This window comes from Oncorhynchus clarkii, chromosome 12 (genome assembly GCF_045791955.1).
Source record: "Oncorhynchus clarkii lewisi isolate Uvic-CL-2024 chromosome 12, UVic_Ocla_1.0, whole genome shotgun sequence".
NCBI classification, from domain to species: domain Eukaryota; kingdom Metazoa; phylum Chordata; class Actinopteri; order Salmoniformes; family Salmonidae; genus Oncorhynchus; species Oncorhynchus clarkii.
In genome coordinates this window covers 2,486,080-2,508,188 of record NC_092158.1, presented here as the reverse complement: position 1 = coordinate 2,508,188, position 22,109 = coordinate 2,486,080, and the positions used below count along the sequence as shown (strand labels likewise).

Sequence of the window (22,109 nt, the reverse complement as noted above, 5' to 3'; positions counted from 1 at the left end):
GAAAGGTCGGTAAGACAGGTCAAATGGTTGAACAAAGGCAAAGGAGTGAGGAAAGAGCCAAATGAATAGTAGCTTCAAGGTTAGAAATGCTGCCCATAACAGGGAGGTTAGAAATGCTGCCCATCCATCTGCCAAAGGGTTATCAGCTACAATATCTCTATATACTACCTACTGCTGTTGTGCCCTTGAGCAAGGCACTTTACCCATAAGTGCCAAGCCTGTGATGTGTGTGTCAGGTTGGTCACTAACATAATATCTGTGCAAATGACTAATAAAGTAAGTATGGTAAAATTAAGACTATGTATCTAGTCCCAACGTGGCTGCAGGGTTCTAAGAGGCTCTGGTGAAGTGAAGTCTGTCAAGTTTTCATTAAGGTTGTACTATTGGTTATCGATGTGGAAGACGTAAATGCTGTTTTATACATGGTCAATGAAAATCTGTGGGGGGGTTTCCCCCCAAAACTATGTTCCCCCCTCTCTCAAAAAATGATTATTTACCCTCTCACTTTGGAATCAAAGAGGCCAGGTTCCACTCAGTCAGTGTATCCTTTACAAAGTTGTCCATTGGTCTAGACCTCTGCATTTAAGTACAGAAATAAAGAAATGTTAGAAACATAGCTAGCTAGCTAACTTGGCTAAATCTAATTGAAAGTAAACACTAACATTAGCTAGCTAACAGAGTTTGCATCCATCTTCAAATGCACAAGCCGAACTAAAGCTGCCACTGTCAGAAACCATTGTAAACCAGTACAGTAACGCTAGTTAACTCAATCAATCACCATGCATGCATGACATAATTCTGACAAATAGTTTGGTTAAATTAACCCAAATGGAGAAAAGTAAAATCTAGCTATGCTAACTTAGCTAGCCAGGTAACTTAGCTAACATTAGCTAAAGAAAGAAAGAGTGTCAGAGACAGTCCAGAAGAAGTGTCAGACTTATCTAGCTATGGTAGCTAGCCAGATAACTTTAGATAGCTGTCGTTACAGACACTGACAAAGTAAGCTAGCTAGCTAGCCAAATGTTGACAAAAAACATACATTTAGCTATATTCCGTGACAACACTTCAGTAAGCTATCCTCGTGAGGCTAGCGTTAGCTAGCTAGCTAATGTTACCGCAGCCAGAGATATTAGCACAGAAAATGGCTAGCTAGCTAACGGTCATTAGCTAATTCTCAAGCTAACAATAGCTGGCTACCTAATTATGATAGGACAATTCGTAATGTTTACTACCTACCGTTGTCACGGTTCAGTCAGCCAAAACACCCTTAGTCTGTCGAAATAACGTTAGCTGTTTTCCACTCAGTCAGTTGCACTAGTACTAGAATACTTGCCAGTTGCCATGTCACAACACTTGCTCACATTCTGGTGAACTTCACACGCTGGTGGTTGGAGAATTAACCCACTGGCAGGGTCAAATATCCATAACTAAACCTTAATAACCAACACCAACAACCCAACCTTGCTGTTTTTACAGGAAACAAGCCAAATATTGACCAAATACCTGCAACCTAGCAATTGGGTCATCCAAACAACCTAGCATCTTTTTTTGTGTAACTTACATCGCAAAGCATTCAAGAAGCCTTGACCTGTCTGGTGCCTGGAAGGCCAGCATCCTGCAGTCTCCTCTTCACTGTTGACGTTGAGACTGGTGTTTGGCGGGTACTATTTAATGAAGCTGCCAGTTGAGGACTTGTGAGGCGTCTGTTTCTCAAACTAGACACTCTAATGTACTTGTCCTCTCGCTCAGTTGTGCACCGGAGCCTCCCACTCCTCTTTCTATTCTGGTTAGCGACAGTTTGCGCTGTTCTGTGAAGGGAGTAGTACATAGCGTTGTATGAGATCTACAGTTTCTTGGCAATTTCTAGGCTTCATTTCTCAAAACAAGAATAGACTGACGAGTTTCAGGAGAAATGTATTTATTTCTGGCCATTTTGAGCCTGTAATCAAACCCACAAATGCTGATGCTCCAGATACTCAACTAGTCTAAAGAAGGCCAGTTTTATTGCTTATTTAAATCAGGACTACAGTTTTCAGCTGTGCTAACATTATTGCAAAAAGGTTTTCTAATGATCAATTAGCCTTTTAAATTATAAACTTGGATTAGCTAACAGAACGTGCCATTGGAACACAGGAGTGATGGCTGCTGATAATGGGCTTCTGTAGATATTGGACAAAAAAAATGACATTTCTAAGTGACCCCAAACCTTTGAACGGTAGTGTATTCAAACAAAACACTGTACTACACTATTAGGTCAACAGCAGAGTTGCAGTTGTCGTAGTGTAGTATAGTGTTGTGTTTGTGTATATACATGTATACTCTTGTTTCCAGTCAGTCAGTAATATGGTGTGGTTACTCAGTGTTGAAGTCATGTGTTGTCAGTATGTAATATGGTGTGGTTACTCAGTGTTGAAGTCATGTGTTGTCAGTCAGTAATATGGTGTGGTTACTCAGTGTTGAAGTCTTGTTACCAGTCAGTCAGTAATATGGTGTGGTTAGTCAGTGTTGAAGTCTTGTTACCAGTCAGTCAGTAATATGGTGTGGTTAGTCAGTGTTGAAGTCTTGTTACCAGTCAGTCAGTAATATGGTGTGGTTACTCAGTGTTGAAGTCTTGTTACCAGTCAGTTAGTAATATGGGGAACTGAAAAAGGCACTGATCGGTGATGCTGTATGTACTGTAGCTAGGTGAGACAACAACATATCACAGTCATAGTCAGTACATTCATCTCATCTCCAGATATCTTCAGATAGCTAGGTGAGACACCACATATCACAGTCATAGTCAGTACATTCATCTTCAGATAGCTAGGTGGACCAGTCATAGTCAGTACATTCATCTCCAGATAGCTAGGTGGACCAGTCATAGTCAGTACATTAATCTTCAGATAGCTAGGTGGACCAGTCATAGTCAGTACATTCATCTTCAGATAGCTAGGTGGACCAGTCATAGTCAGTACATTCATCTCCAGATAGCTAGGTGGACCAGTCATAGTCAGTACATTCATCTCCAGATAGCTAGGTGGACCAGTCATAGTCAGTACATTCATCTCCAGATAGCTAGGTGGACCAGTCATAGTCAGTACATTCATCTCCAGATAGCTAGGTGGACCAGTCATAGTCAGTACATTAATCTTCAGATAGCTAGGTGGACCAGTCATAGTCAGTACATTAATCTCCAGATAGCTAGGTGGACCAGTCATAGTCAGTACATTCATCTCCAGATAGCTAGGTGGACCAGTCATAGTCAGTACATGAATCTTCAGATAGCTAGGTGGACCAGTCATAGTCAGTACATTCATCTTCAGATAGCTAGGTGGACCAGTCATAGTCAGTACATTCATCTTCAGATAGCTAGGTGGACCAGTCATAGTCAGTACATTCATCTCCAGATAGCTAGGTGGACCAGTCATAGTCAGTACATTCATCTCCAGATAGCTAGGTGGACCAGTCATAGTCAGTACATTCATCTCCAGATAGCTAGGTGGACCAGTCATAGTCAGTACATTCATCTCCAGATAGCTAGGTGGACCAGTCATAGTCAGTACATTAATCTTCAGATAGCTAGGTGGACCAGTCATAGTCAGTACATTAATCTCCAGATAGCTAGGTGGACCAGTCATAGTCAGTACATTCATCTCCAGATAGCTAGGTGGACCAGTCATAGTCAGTACATGAATCTTCAGATAGCTAGGTGGACCAGTCATAGTCAGTACATTCATCTTCAGATAGCTAGGTGGACCAGTCATAGTCAGTACATTCATCTCCAGATAGCTAGGTGGACCAGTCATAGTCAGTACATTCATCTCCAGATAGCTAGGTGGACCAGTCATAGTCAGTACATTCATCTCCAGATAGCTAGGTGGACCAGTCATAGTCAGTACATTCATCTCCAGATAGCTAGGTGGACCAGTCATAGTCAGTACATTAATCTTCAGATAGCTAGGTGGACCAGTCATAGTCAGTACATTCATCTCCAGATAGCTAGGTGGACCAGTCATAGTCAGTACATGAATCTTCAGATAGCTAGGTGGACCAGTCATAGTCAGTACATTAATCTTCAGATAGCTAGGTGGACCAGTCATAGTCAGTACATTCATCTCCAGATAGCTAGGTGGACCAGTCATAGTCAGTACATTCATCTCCAGATAGCTAGGTGGACCAGTCATAGTCAGTACATTCATCTCCAGATAGCTAGGTGGACCAGTCATAGTCAGTACATTCATCTCCAGATAGCTAGGTGGACCAGTCATAGTCAGTACATTCATCTCCAGATAGCTAGGTGGACCAGTCATAGTCAGTACATTAATCTTCAGATAGTCATCACATTCTTCCTCAATACAGAAGTGATCTGCAAAGTACGTGTTAGTAGGAAATGACGTGTTAGTAGGAAATGACGTGTTTTATTTACAGAGCCGTCAGAATATATTCACACCCAACTCCCACATGTGGTTGTGTTACAGCCTGAATTTAAAATGGATTACATTGAGACGTTGTGTCACTGGCCAACTCACACTACGCAATAATGTCAAAGTGGAATTATGTTTTTAGAAAATGTTTACAAATTAGTGGAAAATGAAAAGCTGAAATGTTTTGAGTCAATAAGTATTCAACCTCTTTGTTATGACAAGCCTAAATAAGTTCAGGAGTAAAAATGTACTTAACAAGTCACATAATAAGTTACATGGACTCAATTTGTGTGCAATAATAGTGTTTAATATGATTTTTAAATGACTACACAAATACAATTATCTCAATCGAGCAGTGAATTTCAAACACAAAGACCAGGGAGGTTTTCCAATGCCTCACAAAGAATGGCACCTATTGGTAGATGGGTACAAAAAATAGCAGACATTGAACATCCATTTGATCATGTTGAAGTTATTAATTACACTTTGGATGTTGTATCAATACACCCAGTCACTACAAAGATACAGGCGTCCTTCCTAACTCAGTTGCCGGAGAGGAAGGAAACTGCTCAGGGATATCACCATGAGGACAATGGTGACTTTAAAATAGTTACAGAGTTTAATGGCTGTGATTTTAGTTACTCCACAATATTAACATAAATTACAGATTGAAATAAAGGAAGCCTGTACAGAGTAGAATATTCCAAAAATATGCATCCTGTTTGCAATAAGGCACAAAAGTAAAACTGCAAAAAATGTGGCAAAGACATTAACTTTAAGTCCTGAATACAAAGTGTTATATTTGGGACAAATCCAACATAACACATCACTGAGTACCACTCTTCATATTTTCAAGCATGGTGGTGACTGCATCATGTTATGGGTATGCTTGTCATCGGCAAGGACAGGGGAGTTTTATAGGATAAAAATAAATGGAATAGAGCTAAGCACAGACAAAATCCTATAGGAAAACCTGGTTCAGTCTGCTTCCCAACAGTCACTGGGAGAGAAATGCACCTTTCAGCAGGACAATAACATCAAACACAAGGTCAATTCTACACTGGAGTTGCTTACCAAGACGACATTAAATGTTCCCGAGTGGCCTAGTTACAGTTTTGACTTGAATTGGCTTGAAAATCTACAGCCAAGCTGGACCATGGCTGTCTGGCAATGATTAACAACCAACTTGATAGAGCTTGACACATTGTTTTAAGAATAATGGACAAATATTGTATAATCCAGGTGTGCAAAGCTTTTGGAGACTTACCCAGAAAGACTCACAGCTGTAATGACTCTTAGAGACTTACCCAGAAAGACTCACAGCTATAATGACTATTAGAGACTTACCCAGAAAGACTCACAGCTGTATTGACTCTTAGAGACGAACCCAGAAAGACTCACAGCTGTAATGACTCTTAGAGATGAACCCAGAAAAACTCACAGCTGTAATGACTCTTAGAGACGAACCCAGAAAGACTCACAGCTGTAATGACTCTTAGAGACTTACCCAGAAAGACTCACAGCTGAAATGACTCTTAGAGACTTACCCAGAAAGACTCACAGCTGTAATGACTCTTAGAGACGAACCCAGAAACACTCACAGATGTAATGACTCTTAGAGACGAACCCAGAAAGACTCACAGCTGTAATGACTCTTAGAGACTTACCCAGAAAGACTCACAGCTGTAATCGCTGCCAAAGGTGATTCTAACATTAATTGACTCAGGTGGTTGAATACTTATCTAATCAAGATGTAAAAATAAAATAAAAGAGTACAACTAAATCAATTGTAATCCCAATCTGTAACACAACAAAATGTGGAAAAAGTCAAGGGGTGTGAATGCTTCCTGAAGGCACTGTAATAGTCTGTGGCTAAAATGCTGCAGCACACGACAGGTGTCTGTGAGAGTGGGAAGGTGCAGCACAGAAGGAGCATATATCCACAGACTATTATCAGTCTTTATATATTTATATATATATATATATATATATATATATATAAAGACTGACACACCTGAATTAGTAAAACAAATCATGATGTTATTGTATGAGCTTATTACACAGGTGACCTAGCTGGCCTGATACAGCAAATCATGTCTGGGCATCAGTGGCGGTCAGTGTCGTTTAAGATAAGGGAGGACCAAAAAAAACAGTTTTCTTTATGAGCATGACCTTATTTCTATTAAAGCATATTGGGATGACTGTCATTCTTATTCCATTCACCCAGTTAAATGTAACATTGATAGGTTTAGGCTACTACATGATACTCTAATTTCCTCTGTACCCATCATGAGGTTGCTACAACCTAGCCTATGAATGAAAGTTTACAACGTAGGTGCACAGTTCGAGATTATTTTTTGTAATCGAGGTGACAAACATTGACATTCTATACTTCCTGGCACACTCTTGCCTGCATCTAGCTGATCTAGGGTGTAATCATTAGTCCAACAGTTGTAAATGAGAGTTTCTATTAGACAAATCTCCTTTTCGTTCCGTTTGCTTCCATTTTAAGAAAAACATTTTTTCAACAGAATCGATGGAATGAATACACCCCCGATCACACTCAAACACAGTTCACTTTCATAGCAGCCACGTTGTGTTCCACATACACAGCATGATCCCTTTTGATACTTGTATCTATAAATATTCTCCTCTCACCTTTTCCCTTATCTTGTCAGCTGTCTGTAACCTTTTGAAACCAAACCTTCATATCATAACCCCTAACCACTTCACACATCCTACATTGTTGTCCCCATATTAACGTTATAGTCAACAAAGCTACCAGAACTACAGTGTACAGTGAGAAAGCAGTTTAGCAGTCACACCAGAGGGCCAAGGTACCAATCCTTCCGGCAGCATAGCACCCCCACAACATGATGCTGCCACCCCCATGCTTCACGGTTGGGATGGTGTTCTTCGGCTTGCAAGCCTCCCCCTTTTTCCTCCAAACATAACGATGGTCATTTTTGCCAAACAGTTCTATTTTTGTTTCATCAGACCAGAGGATATTTCTCCAAAAAGTACTATCTTTGTTCCCATGTGCAGTTGCCAACTGTTGTCTGTCTTTTTTTATGGCGGTTTTGGAGCAGTGGCTTCTTCCTTTCTGAGTGGCCTTTTAGGTTATGTCGATATAGATACTGTTGTACCTGTTTCCTCCAGCATTTTCATAAGGTCCTTTGCTGTTCTGGGATTGATTTGCACTTTTCACACGAAAGTACGTTCATCTCTAGGAGACAGAACGCGTCTCCTTCCTGAGCGGTATGACAGCTGCGTGGTCCCATGGTGTTTATACTTGCGTACTATTGTTTGTACAGATGAACATGGTACCTTCAGGCGTTTGGAAATTGCTCTCAAGAATGAACCAGACCTGTGGAGGTCTACAATTTTCTTTCTGAGGTCGTGGCTGATATCTTTTGATTTTCACATGATGTCAAGCAAAGAGGCACCGAGTTTGAAGGTATGCCCTGAAATACATCGACAGGTACACCTCCAATTGACTCAAATGATCTCAATTAGATTATCAGAATATTCTAAAGCCATGACATCACTTTCTGGAATTTTCCAAGCTGTTTAAAGGCACAGTCAACTTAGTGTATGTACACTTCTGACCCACTGTAAATGTGATACAGTGAATTATAAGTGAAATAATCTGTCAGTAAACAATTGTTGGAAAAATGACTTGTGTCATGCACAAAGTAGATGTCCTAAACGACTTGACAAAACTATAGTTTGGTTAACAAGACATTTGTGGAGTGGTTGAAAAACAAGTTTTAATGACTCCAACATAAGTGTATGTTAACTTCCGACTTTAACTGTATGTAAATAATGTATTTCTGTATCTAAAAAGTATTACTTTTTTAATGTTACGCTATTTTTATCTTTATGAAACTCACTGATGAGGGCTACACTGCTTGGCATTTCTCTCTCTCTCTCTTGCTCTCTCTCTTGCTCTCTCTCTTGCTCTCTGCTTTTGCTTCCAATGCACAGTTCAGAACCCTTTCCCCTTACACCGTGTCAACACATCCTAATCTGAAGAACGTGGGTGCCATGCCAACACATCCCTGTACCCTTTCAGAGGATATGACTTGCCAACTCACAACACATCCCCATCAGAGGCAAGGTGTAATGAACCAGTGTGTGATCACACTCTCTATGACATAGTTCCTTCCTGTTGCCACGGTCGCCATGGCACCAAGGTGTTCCGTCTGCTAATGAACGTGGAATAAAGTGATCCAGCCAGGAACCAGGAACTGAAGATGTCAAAGAGTTTCATACTCTGAGGTTTATGTACAGTACATTCGGAAAGTATTCAGACCCCTTCACCTGTTCCACATTGTGTTACGTTACAGCCTTATTCTAAAAGGGATGAAATACATGTTTTTCTCATCAATCTACACACAGTACCCCATAAATACCTTTTTTACATAAGTATTCAGACCCTTTGCTATAAGAGTCGAAATTGTGCTCAAGTGCATCCTGTTTCTATTGATCATCATTGAGATGTTTCTACAACTTGATAATTGGTACATTCAGTTGATTGTACATCATTTGGAAAGGCACACAACAGTTGACAATGCATGTCAGGGTTAAAACCAAGCCATGAGGTCGAAGGAATTGTCCGTAGATCTCCGAGACAGGATTGTGTCGAAGCACAGATCTGGGGAAGGGTAGCAAAACATGTCTGCAGTATTGAAGGATCACAAGAACATGGTGGCTTCCATCATTATTAAATGTAAGAAGATTGGAACCACCAGGACTCTTCCTGGCGCTGTCCGACCTGTCAAACTGAGCAATCGGGGAAGAAGGGCCTTGGTCAGGGAGGTGACCGAGAACCAGATGGTCACTGACAGAGCTCCAGAGTTCCTCTGTGGAGATGTTAGAACCTTCCGGAAGGACAACCATCTCTGCAGCACTCCACCAATCTGCCCTTTATGGTAGAGTGGCCAGACGGAAGCCATCCCTACGGTGAAGCATGGTGGATGCAGCACGCCGAGGAACTTGAAGCTTTTGACCCTATCAACGTTGGCCCCGCTGATGTGGATGGGGGTGTGCTCCCTCTTCTGTCTCCTGTAGTCCACGATCAGCTCCTGCGTTTTATTGAAATTGAGGGAGAGGTAATTATCCTGGCACCACTCTGCCAGGGCTCTAACCACCTCCCTGTGGGCCGTCTTGTCACTGTTGATAGTCAGGCCTACTACTGTTGTGTCATCAGCAAACTTGATGATTGAGTTGGAGTCATACATGGCCACGCAGTCATGGGTGAACTGGGAGTACAGGAGGGGGCTGAGCACACATCCTTATGGGGAGCCCCGTGTTGAGGATCAGAGTTGCGCAGGTGTTGTTGCCTACCTTCACCACCTGGGGTCGACCCGTTAGGAAGTACAGGACACAGTTGCACAGGGAGGGGTTCAGACCCAGGGCCCCGAGCTTAGTGACGATCTTGGAGGTCACTATGTTGTTGAAGGCTGAGCTATAGTCAATGAACTGCATTCTTACATAGGTAGTCCTCTTGGCCAGATGGGATAGGGCAGTGGGCATTGCAACGTCGATTGCGTCGTCCGTGGACCTGTATATTATTTGTAGTGGGTCAAGGGTGGGGTGGAGGTGATATAGGCCTTGACTTACAAAGCACTTCATGATGACAGATGTTACCTCTCACGCTGTCTGTATCTCTCCTTCTCTGTCTGTATCTCTCTGTCTGTATCTCCCTCTCTCTCTCTGTCTGGATCTCCCTCTCTCTCTGTCTGTATCTCCCTCTCTCTCTCTGTCTGGATCTCCCTCTCTCTCTGTCTGTATCTCCTTTCTCTCTCTCTCTCTCTCTCTCTCTCTCTCCCTCTCTCTCTCTGTCTGTATCTCTCTCTCTGTCTGTATCTCCCTCTCTCTCTCTGTCTGTATCTCCCCCTCTCTCTCTGTCTGTATCTCCTTTTCTCTGTCTGTATCTCCCTCTCTTTGTATCTCCCTCTCTCTCTCTGTCTGTATCTCCCTCTGTCTCTCTGTCTGTATCACCCTCTCTCTCTCTGTCTGTATCTCCCTCTCTCTCTCTCTGTCTGTATCTCCCTCTCTCTCTCTCTGTCTGTATCTCCCACTCTGTATATCCCTCTCTCTCTGTCTGTATCTCCCTCTCTCTCTCTGTCTGGATCTCCCTCTCTCTCTGTCTGTATCTCCCTCTCTCTCTCTGTCTGGATCTCCCTCTCTCTCTGTCTGTATCTCCTTTCTCTCTCTCTCTCTCTCTCTCTCTCTCTCTCCCTCTCTCTCTCTGTCTGTATCTCTCTCTCTGTCTGTATCTCCCTCTCTCTCTCTGTCTGTATCTCCCCCTCTCTCTCTGTCTGTATCTCCTTTTCTCTGTCTGTATCTCCCTCTCTTTGTATCTCCCTCTCTCTCTCTGTCTGTATCTCCCTCTGTCTCTCTGTCTGTATCACCCTCTCTCTCTCTGTCTGTATCTCCCTCTCTCTCTCTCTGTCTGTATCTCCCTCTCTCTCTCTCTGTCTGTATCTCCCACTCTGTATATCCCTCTCTCTCTGTCTGTATCTCCCTCTCTCTCTCTGTCTGTATCTCCATTTCTCTGTCTCTCTCTCTCTCCCTCTCTTTCCCTATTTTCTCATGCCCTCCCTCCCATTTCTCCCCCATGCCTCGAGATTGGAGAGCTAAGGATACTGTTTCAGGCTTTTAAGATAGGAGTGATTATAGTTTAGTCTGGACAGAAAGAGGGGATACAGTTTCTCTGGATGGAAGAAAGAAAAAAAGAAACAGATTTATTTTCTCCTTTGTTTTAGGTGAACCTATTGAAATGTAAACGCTGTATAGTTGCAGCAAAGCTATCAAGTTGGTACCTCAGGGATCGTTTCAGTATTACTTAACAGCTCTTTATCTCACCGTTCCACTTGGACACTTCCACTGAGGAGCACAGAGCTCTCATTTCCTCTAGATGGATGTCTGCTCTGAAATGTGTAATGGATCGAGAAGATACTGTCTTTGTCTTTTTTATTTGTGTGAAAAGCTTTTGCAGTGTCAAAATAGAGAATGAAACCAGAGTACAAAAATATTTGAATTGTAGATTGTCCTCAAGAAAATACAATTTTAAATATATGAAAATTTGAAATTTGCAAAGCAGAAATTGTTCTGAACTAGCCTGTCACTATGTCATTTAAGGATGTCCTTACTAAAACAAACTTTTAACCAGGGCCCATAGGGGACAGGGCACTGCAGTATATAGGCACTGTAGAGGGTATAGGGTGCTATTTCAGATGGGGCAGGGCACTGCAGTATATAGGCACTGTAGAGGGTATGGGGTGCTATTTCAGATGGGACAGGGCACTGCAGTATATAGGCACCGTAGAGGGTATAGGGTGCTATTTCAGATGGGGCAGGGCACTAAAGTATATAGGCACTGTAGAGGGTATAGGGTGCTATTTCATGTGTTATTTACTGATAAATTGTGTGTGAACATATCAATATAAATCATAATCACTACTATATTATCTCTAGTAATGATGTGGTGATATTATCTCTAGTAAGAATGTGGTGATATTATCTCTAGTAAGAATGTGGTGATATTATCTCTAGCAATGATGTGGTGATATTATCTCTACCCCTGGTAAGGACATGGTGATATTACCCTGGTAAGAACGTGGTGATGTTACCCTGGTAAGGACATGAACATGAGAAGAAGTTGAAATACTATAATCTCAAGTCATTTAAATCAGGAGTAGAACAAACAAGAGGAGAATGTTTGTTTCATCATTTTGAATTTACTTTAAATTGCCTTTTGATTAATTTGTTTAATCAAAATAGTTTTTGACGTATTAAATTAACTTTGATGTTCCCCTCACACCGATGAAGAATGATTCCTAAATGACACCCTATTCCCTATATAGTGCACTACTTTACACCACAGACCTATGGAACCCTATTCCCTATATAGTGCACTACTTTAGACCAGAGTCCTATGGAGCCCTATTCCCTATATAGTGCACTACTTTAGACCACAGACCTATTCCCTATATATAGTGCACTACTTTAGTCCAGAGCCCTATGGAACCCTATTCCCTATATAGTGCACTACTTTAGACCAGAACCCTATGGAACCCTATTCCCTATATAGTGCACTACTTTAGACCAGAGCACTACTGTGCACTACATAGTGAATAATGTGGCTTTTGAGATGCATTCCAAAGGTTTTCAACACAATATTAAAGTAATGCTGAGCAGAGGTGGGACTAAGCTACTATTATTCGAGTCAAAAGCAAGTCTCAAGTCACAAGGTCCAAGTCGCAAGTCACAAGGTCCAAGTCTCAAGTCACAAGGTCCAAGTCGCAAGTCACAAGGTCCAAGTCGCAAGTCACAAGGTCCAAGTCGCAAGTCGAGTCCCAAGTAGAACGTGTCTAGTCTTGAGTCAAGTCCAAATCGTTCTAAGAGCTGTGTCAAATCGAGTTGTGTCAGATCTAGTTGTGTCAGATCTAGTTGTGTCAGATCTCGTTGTGTCAGATCTAGTTGTGTCAGATCTAGTTGTGTCAAATCGAGTTGTGTCAGATCTAGTTGTGTCAGATCTAGTTGTGTCAGATCTAGTTGTGTCAGATCTAGTTGTGTCAGATCTAGTTGTGTCAGATCTAGTTGTGTCAAATCGAGTTGTGTCAAATCGAGTAAAGAAAGTATCTCTACACGTAATGACTGTGTATTTATTGCGGATACCAGAAAACCCTTTTCATTATTTTGATTATGTAAAAATTCATTTTTAAAACAAATTCCAAATGCAAGCTTCATAAATAAATGATCGTTTTTCAAGCACTTTCATATCAATTGTTGCTTGATGTCACATTGCTGGTTATCAATGGAAACAGTTTCTTGATCACCACATTTTTTTTTGGAGCTGCACATTTATTATGGCGATCCTCTTTCACTACATTTTGACATTTGCACTGCACCCGATCCTATAGCTGTCAATGATCTGTATATGCACTAGATGACTAACAGGGGGCGCTGTGTCAAAGCCCCCCATTGTAAAAAACATAATTTTATGTGGATACTAATATAAATGTAAGCCTACCGGAGTGAATGACGCATGTCCATTGCACACTAATGATGATGGTGGTCAGTGGTCAGCAGTCAAGACTGCTTAATTTTAGATTTTAAATATATTTTTGACAATGATTTGGTCCAGTACTGTAGGCCTATGTTAGAAACCAGAAGAAATAGGCGAAGGTATAAATATAACATACTAATTTTATGAAAACAAGGCCTTCAAAAAGTATTCAGATTACAGGTTACAGCCTTATTCTAAAATGTATTACATCGTTTTGTATCGTCAAAAAGCACAATACCACATAATGACAAAGCGAAAATAGGTTTCTAGAAAAGGTTGCTAATCTGTTAAAAATAAAAAAACATCAAATTTATATAAGTATTCAGACCCTTTACTCAGTTCTTTGTTGAAGCACATTTGGCGGTGTCTGGTTCCCAATCAGAGACAGCTGTTTATCGTTGTCTCTGATTGGGGATCATATTTAGGTAGCCATTTGCCTCATTTTGTGTTGTGAGATCTTGACTATGTTTAGTTGCCTGTCTGTACTAATTTGTATAACTTCACGTTTCGTTCGTTGGTTTTGTTGTTTTTAAGTGTTGCATTCATTAAAAGAGAATGTAACCATACCACGCTGCGCCTTGGTCTCACTCATACGACGATCGTGACAGAAGATCCACCAAAAATGGACCAAGCAGCGTGTTCAGGAAGGACTTGGGAGGAGATCCTGGATGGAGCAGGACCCTGGACGCAGGCCGGGGAGTATCGCCGTCCTAAGGAGGAGATAGAGGCAGCGAAAGTGGAACGGCGATGATACGAGGAGATAGCTCAATGGAGCAAGCTCGAGAGACAACCCAAAGAAATGGAGCCAGTCAGGGAGTCGAGTGAGAGGCTCAAGATTCCGGAAAGAGTTGCTGGCATTGAGAGCGCTGCAGAGCGGGCGTGCTGAGGTGCGTGTCATCAGCCTGGTGCCACCTGTACCGGTCCCACGCATCAGGTCTCCAGTGCGCCTTCACAGCCCAGTACGTCCTGTGCTAGCTTCCTGCACCTGCCGGGCTGGAGTGAGCATCCAGTCAGGAAGGGTTGTGCCAGTTCTGCGCTATAGACCTCCAGTGCGCCTCCACAGTCCAGTACGTCCTGTACCTCAGGGCGAGTGCTGAGAGGAGGCACGTGTCATCAGCCCGGTACCACCAGTGCCGGCACCACGCATCAGGCCTCCAGTGCGCCTCCACAGTCCAGAGCTTCCGGCGACAGTTCCCAGTCCAGAGCTTCCGGTGACATTTCACAGTCCGGAACCTCCAACGACGGCCCACAGTCCGAAACCTCCAACGACGGCCCCCAATCCGGGGCCTCCAGCGACGGTCCCCAGTCCGGGGCTTCCAGCAACGAGCTGCAGTCTAGAGTCTTCAGCCACAGAAGCGTAAGGAGGGGGGGGGCTGCTTCCAGAACCGGAGCCGCCACCAAGGGTCGATGCCCACCCAGACCCTCCCCTATAGGTTCAGGTTTGCGGCCGGGAGTCCGCACCTTTGGGGGGGTGCTGTCACGCCCTGACCTTAGATATCTCTGTTTTTCTATATATTTTGGTTAGGTCAGGGTGTAACTAGGGTGGGTACGTCGTTGTCCTGTTAGAAGGTGAACCTTCGCCCCAGTCGGAGGTCCTGAGCGATCACCAAGGATCTCTCAGTACTTTGCTCCGTTCATCTTTCCCTCAATCCTGACTACTCTCCCAGTCCCTGCCGCTGAAAAACATCCCCACAGTATGATGCTGCCACCACTATGCTTCACCGTAGGGATGGTGCCAGGTTTCCTCTAGATGTGACGCTTGGCAAGGAGGCCAAAGACTTCAATCAGAACAGAAAATCTTGTTCCTCGTGGTCTGAGAGTCTTCGGGTGCGTTTTGACAACTCCAAGCGGGCTGTCAATGTGCCGTTTACTGAAGAGTGGCTTATGTCTGGCCACTCTACCATAAGGCCTGATTGGTGGAGTGCTGCAGAGATGGTTGTCCTTCTGGAAGGTTCTCTCATCTCCACAGAGGAGCGCTAGAGCTCTATCGGGTTCTTGGTCACCTCCCTGACCAATGCCCTTCTCCCCCGATTGCTCAGTTTGGCCTGGCGACCATCTCTAGGAAGAGTCTCAATGTTTCCAAACGTCTTACATTTTAGATTGATGGAAACCAATGTGTTCTTGGGGACCTTAAATGCTGCAGAAATGTTTTGGTACCCTTCCCCAGATCTGTGCATCGACACAATCCTGTCTCGGAGCTCTACGGACAATTTCCTTCGATCTCATGGCTTCGTTTTTGCTCTGACATGCACTGTCAGCTGTGGGACCTTATATAGACAGGTGTGTGTCTTTCCAAATCATGTCCAATCAATTGAATTTACCACAAGTGGTCAAATCAAGATGTAGAAACATCTCAAGGATGATCAATAGAAGCAGGATGCTCCTGAGCTCAATTTCTAGTCTCATAGCAAAGGGTATTTCTGTTTTTTAAATTTAATAAATATCCAAACGTTTCTAATGACCTGTTTTCGCTTTGTCATTATGGTGTATTGTGTGTAGAATGCTCATTTTTCAAATCCATTTTATAATAAGGCTGTAACATAACAAAATGTGGAAAAAGGTGAAGGGGTCTGAATACTTGCATCGCAAGTATGAAACTGAATGGGAAAAATACAGATTTTTCATACAAAGTTTCACTGGCTACATAAAGTGCGTATGTAGCCAGTGAAACTTTGTATGAAAAAGCTGTATTTTTCCCATTCAGTTTCATACTTGCGATGCCCCACAACCTCCTTCACTTTGATAACCACTGTGTTAGCTCACTCAAATCAAATCAAATCAAATCAAATTTTTATTTGTCACATACACATGGTTAGCAGATGTTAATGCGAGTGTAGCGAAATGCTTGTGCTTCTAGTTCCGACAATGCAGTAATAACAAGTAATCTAACTAACAATTCCAAAACTACTGTCTTGTACACAGTGTAAGGGGATAAAGAATATGTACATAAGGATATATGAATGAGTGATGGTACAGAGCAGCATAGGCAAGATACAGTAGATGGTATCGGGTACAGTATGTACAAATGAGATGAGTATGTAAACAAAGTGGCATAGTATAGTATAAAGTGGCTAGTGATACATGTATTACATAAGGATACCGTCGATGATATAGAGTACAGTATATACGTATGCGTATGAGATGAATAATGTAGGGTAAGTAACATTTATATAAGGTAGCATTGTTTAAAGTGGCTAGTGATATATTTACATCATTTCCCATCAATTCCCATTATTAAAGTGGCTGGAGTTGAGTCAGTGTCAGTGTGTTGGCAGCAGCCACTCAGTGTTAGTGGTGGCTGTTTAACAGTCTGATGGCCTTGAGATAGAAGCTGTTTTTCAGTCTCTCGGTCCCAGCTTTGATGCACCTGTACTGACCTCGCCTTCTGGATGATAGCGGGGTGAACAGGCAGTGGCTCGGGTGGTTGATGTCCTTGATGATCTTTATGGCCTTCCTGTGACATCGGGTGGTGTAGGTGTCCTGGAGGGCAGGTAGTTTGCCCCCGGTGATGCGTTGTGCAGACCTCACTACCCTCTGGAGAGCCTTACGGTTGAGGGCGGTGCAGTTGCCATACCAGGCGGTGATACAGCCCGCCAGGATGCTCTCGATTGTGCATCTGTAGAAGTTTGTGAGTGCTTTTGGTGACAAGCCGAATTTCTTCAGCCTCCTGAGGTTGAAGAGGCGCTGCTGCGCCTTCTTCACGATGCTGTCTGTGTGAGTGGACCAATTCAGTTTGTCTGTGATGTGTATGCCGAGGAACTTAAAACTTGCTACCCTCTCCACTACTGTTCCATCGATGTGGATAGGGGGGTGTTCCCTCTGCTGTTTCCTGAAGTCCACAATCAACTCCTTAGTTTTGTTGACGTTGAGTGTGAGGTTGACTGTTCTGCACGTTCTAATGAACTCGCACACCGAATCAGCATATTCGTCAATGTTGTTATCTGACGCAATACGAAACATCTCCCAGTCCACGTGATGGAAGCAGTCTTGGAGTGTGGAGTCAGCTTGGTCGGACCAGCGTTGGACAGACCTCAGCGTGGGAGCCTCTTGTTTTAGTTTCTGTCTGTAGGCAGGGATCAACAAAATGGAGTCGTGGTCAGCTTTTCCGAAAGGGGGGCGGGGCAGGGCCTTATATGCGTCGCGGAAGTTAGAGTAACAATGGTCCAAGGTCTTTCCTCCCCTGGTTGCGCAATCGATATGCTGATAAAATTTGGGGAGTCTTGTTTTCAGATTAGCCTTGTTAAAATCCCCAGCTACAATGAATGCAGCCTCCGGATAAATTGTTTCCAGTTTGCAGAGAGTTAAATAAAGTTCGTTCAGAGCCATCGATGTGTCTGCTTGGGGGGGGATATATACGGCTGTGATTATAATCGAAGAGAATTCTCTTGGTAGATAATGCGGTCTACATTTGATTGTGAGGAATTCTAAATCAGGTGAACAGAAGGATTTGAGTTCCTGTATGTTTCTTTCATCGCACCATGTCACGTTAGTCATAAGGCATACGCCCCCGCCCCTCTTTTTACCAGAAAGATGTTTTTTCCTGTCTGCGCGATGCGTGGAGAAACCTGTTGGCTGCACCGCTTCGGATTGCGTCTCTCCAGTAAGCCACGTTTCCGTGAAGCAAAGAACGTTACAGTCTCTGATGTCCCTCTGGAATGCTACCCTTGCTCGGATTTCATCAACCTTGTTGTCAAGAGACTGGACATTGGCAAGAAGAATGCTAGGGAGTGGTGTGCGCTGTGCCCGTCTCCGGAGTCTGACCAGAAGACCGCCTCGTTTCCCTCTCTTTCGGAGTCGTTTTTTTGGGTCGCTGCATAGGATCCACTCCGTTGTCCTGTTTGTAAGGCAGAACACAGGATCCGCGTCGCGAAAAACATATTCTTGGTCGTACTGATGGTGAGTTGATGCTGATCTTATATTCAGTAGTTCTTCTCGACTGTATGTAATGAAACCTAAGATGACCTGGGGTACTAATGTAAGAAATAACACGTAAAAAAACAAAAAACTGCATAGTTTCCTAGGAACGCGAAGCGAGGCGGCCATCTCTGTCGGCGCCGGAAGTCAACAGTCAACCTGTGTTGATTGACAGTTTGCTGGTCAAATCAGAGGGCTGAGTATGCATTTCACTTTCAAATCTGCATGTTTTTTTTTGTTTTTTTTTTGCAATTTTGATCTTAACTGCGGCAACTGTCTCTGGCTGCGTGGAGAGCAATCCACGTAGACTCTGTGCCACAAAATGAATGGCAAAACATTACAAAACCTGGCCAGATCATTTCAAGTCATCATCAGTGTCTAGTCGAGTCCTGAGTTTCGAGGCTCCAAGTCCAAGTTAAGTCTGAAGTTATTTTATTTTCTATCAAGTCAAGTCTCAAGTCATGTGACTGGAGTCCACACCTCTGATTCTAAGCTTCTACTGATGATATACTGTGTATACATTATGGAGAGAAACATCTAATCAATATAGGATAGTAGTTTATCATTAGTGAAGGCTTCTTAGCCTTTGCCTGATCTCTGTGTACATTACTACAATGTGTGACATCCATACCATTGTGTCTGTGTTTGCGACCTGTATTGTTTGCAGGTTTAGTGTTCAGTGAGAATAGTGTCTGAGATGTTGCTATGTGTGTGTGTGTGTGTGTGTGTGTGTGTGTGTGTGTGTGTGTGTGTGTGTGTGAGCTTTAGAAATACATTTGATTGATTGGTTCTATTTCTCTTTGTTCCTCTGTTTTAGCCCCGTCTCCTGTGAGTGTGGTGCGGAAAGGGAATTCTGGGAAGAACAGTATCTCTGTGTTGTGGCAGGAGCCAGACAGACCCAACGGGATAATCCTGGAGTACGAGATCAAATACTTTGAGAAGGTACAACTAACCCTCAAACGCACAACCTCAAACAATCAGCAACTACCCACAACTTCCTAGAATTACCTGCAGCTACCTACATACTAAAACCTCACAAAACTACCTAGAATTACCTGCAGCTACCTAAATACTACAACCCCACAAAACTACCTAGAATTACCTGCAGCTACCTACATACTAAAACCTCACAAAACTACCTAGAATTACCTGCAGCTACCTAAATACTACAACCTCACAAAACTACCTAGAATTACCTGCAGCCACCTACATACTACAACCTCACAAAACTACCTAGAATTACCTGCAGCTACCTAAATACTAAAACCTCACAAAACTACCTAGAATTACCTGCAGCCACCTAGATACTACAACCTCACAAAACTACCTAGAATTACCTGCAGCCACCTAGATACTACAACCTCACAAAACTACCTTGAATTACCAATACCTACAATTACGTACAATTACTTACAACTACCTCGAACTAACTACAACTACCTAGAATTACCTGCAGCTACCTACATACTACAAACTCACAAAACGACCTAGAATTACCTGCAGCTACCTACATACTACAAACTCACAAAACGACCTAGAATTACCTGCAGCTACCTACATACCACAACCTCACAAAGGTAGCAGGTAGCCTAGTGGTTAGCACACACACACATTCATCCTTGTGGCTTTCTCTCTGGGCTCTCTCCTAGGACCAGGAAACCAGCTACACCATCATCAAGTGCAAGGAAACAGAAATCGTAGCTGACGGGCTGAAGCCATCATCAGTCTACATATTCCAGATCAGAGCCAGAACATCAGCCGGGTACGGAGGATTCAGCCGACGCTTCGAGTTTGAGACCAGCCCCTACTGTAAGTCATGCATTTAAATAGATAATACACACATGCTGTGTAAAGCCTTGTTCTGCGTAAAGCCTTGTTCTGCGTAAAGCCTTGTTCTGTTTAAAGCCTTGTTCTGCGTAAAGCCTTGTTCTGCGTAAAGCCTTGTTCTGCGTAAAGCCTTGTTCTGTGTAAAGCCTTGTTCTGCGTAAAGCCTTGTTCTGTGTAAAGCCTTGTTCTGCGTAAAGCCTTGTTCTGCGTAAAGCCTTGTTCTGTGTAAAGCCTTGTTCTGCGTAAAGCCTTGTTCTGCGTAAAGCCTTGATCTGTGTAAAGCATTGATCTGTGTAAAGCATTGATCTGTGTAAAGCCTTGTTCTGTGTAAAGCCTTGTTCTGTGTAAAGCCTTGTTCTGTGTAAAGCCTTGTTCTGTGTAAAGCATTGATCTGTGTAAAGCCTTGTTCTGTGTAAAGCATTGATCTGTGTAAAGCCTCCCCGGAAAATATATTGCATGATTACACCAGGCATATATGTCTGTTTAGTATAGGACCTATATAGACTGTTTAGTATAGGTCTTATATAGACTGTTTAGTATAGGACCTATAGACTGTTTAGTATAGGACCTATAGACTGTTTAGTATAGGACCTATATAGGTCTGTTTAGTATAGGTCCTATATAGACTGTTTAGTATAGGACCTATATAGACTGTTTAGTATAGGACCAAAATAGACTGTTTAGTATAGGTCCTATATAGACTGTTTAGTATAGGTCCTATATAGACTGTTTAGTATAGGTCCTATATAGACTGTTTAGTATAGGACCTATATAGACTGTTTAGTATAGGACCAAAATAGACTGTTTAGTATAGGTCCTATATGGACTGTTTAGTATAGGTCCTATATAGACTGTTTAGCATAGGTCCTATATAGACTGTTTAGTATAGGTCCTATATAGACTGTTTAGTATAGGTCTTATATGGACTGTTTAGTATAGGACCTATAGACTGTTTAGTATAGGACCTATAGACTGTTTAGTATAGGACCTATAGACTGTTTAGTATAGGACCTATATAGGTCTGTTTAGTATAGGTCCTATATAGACTGTTTAGTATAGGACCTATATAGACTGTTTAGTATAGGACCAAAATAGACTGTTTAGTATAGGTCCTATATAGACTGTTTAGTATAGGTCCTATATAGACTGTTTAGTATAGGTCCTATATAGACTGTTTAGTATAGGACCTATATAGACTGTTTAGTATAGGACCAAAATAGACTGTTTAGTATAGGTCCTATATGGACTGTTTAGTATAGGTCCTATATAGACTGTTTAGCATAGGTCCTATATAGACTGTTTAGTATAGGTCCTATATAGACTGTTTAGTATAGGTCTTATATAGACTGTTTAGTATAGGACCTATAGACTGTTTAGTATAGGTCCTATATAGACTGTTTAGTATAGGACCTATAGACTGTTTAGTATAGGACCTATAGACTGTTTAGTATAGGTCTTATATAGACTGTTTAGTATAGGACCTATAGACTGTTTAGTATAGGTCCTATATAGACTGTTTAGTATAGGACCTATAGACTGTTTAGTATAGGACCTATAGACTGTTTAGTATAGGTCCTATATAGACTCTTTAGTATAGGACCTATAGACTGTTTAGTTTTGGACCTATATAGACTGTTTAGTATAGGACCTATAGACTGTTTAGTATTGCCTTGTCCCTGTCTGTTTACTGTAGGACCTATAGACTGTTTACTGTAGGACCTATAGACTGTTTAGTTTAGGACCTATAGACTGTTTAGTATTGCCTTGTCCCTGTCTGTTTACTGTAGGACCTATAGACCGTTTACTGTAGGACCTATAGACTGTTTAGTATAGGTCCTATATAGACTGTTTAGTATAGGTCCTATATAGACTGTTTAGAATAG

General features: G+C 42.4%; 1 protein-coding gene across 1 annotated transcript in view; it reads left to right on the top strand.

The window, feature by feature from the left end:
• The window catches only part of LOC139422644 (ephrin type-A receptor 5), a 178,725-nt gene that overhangs the window by 97,017 nt on the left and 59,599 nt on the right, over window positions 1-22,109 (top strand). Inside the window, exons 6-8 of the mRNA XM_071173794.1 lie at window positions 19,217-19,341; window positions 19,981-19,983; window positions 20,049-20,208. Of these exons, the coding sequence (XP_071029895.1) occupies window positions 19,217-19,341; window positions 19,981-19,983; window positions 20,049-20,208 (288 nt within the window). The remainder of the gene's footprint in view (window positions 1-19,216; window positions 19,342-19,980; window positions 19,984-20,048; window positions 20,209-22,109) is intronic.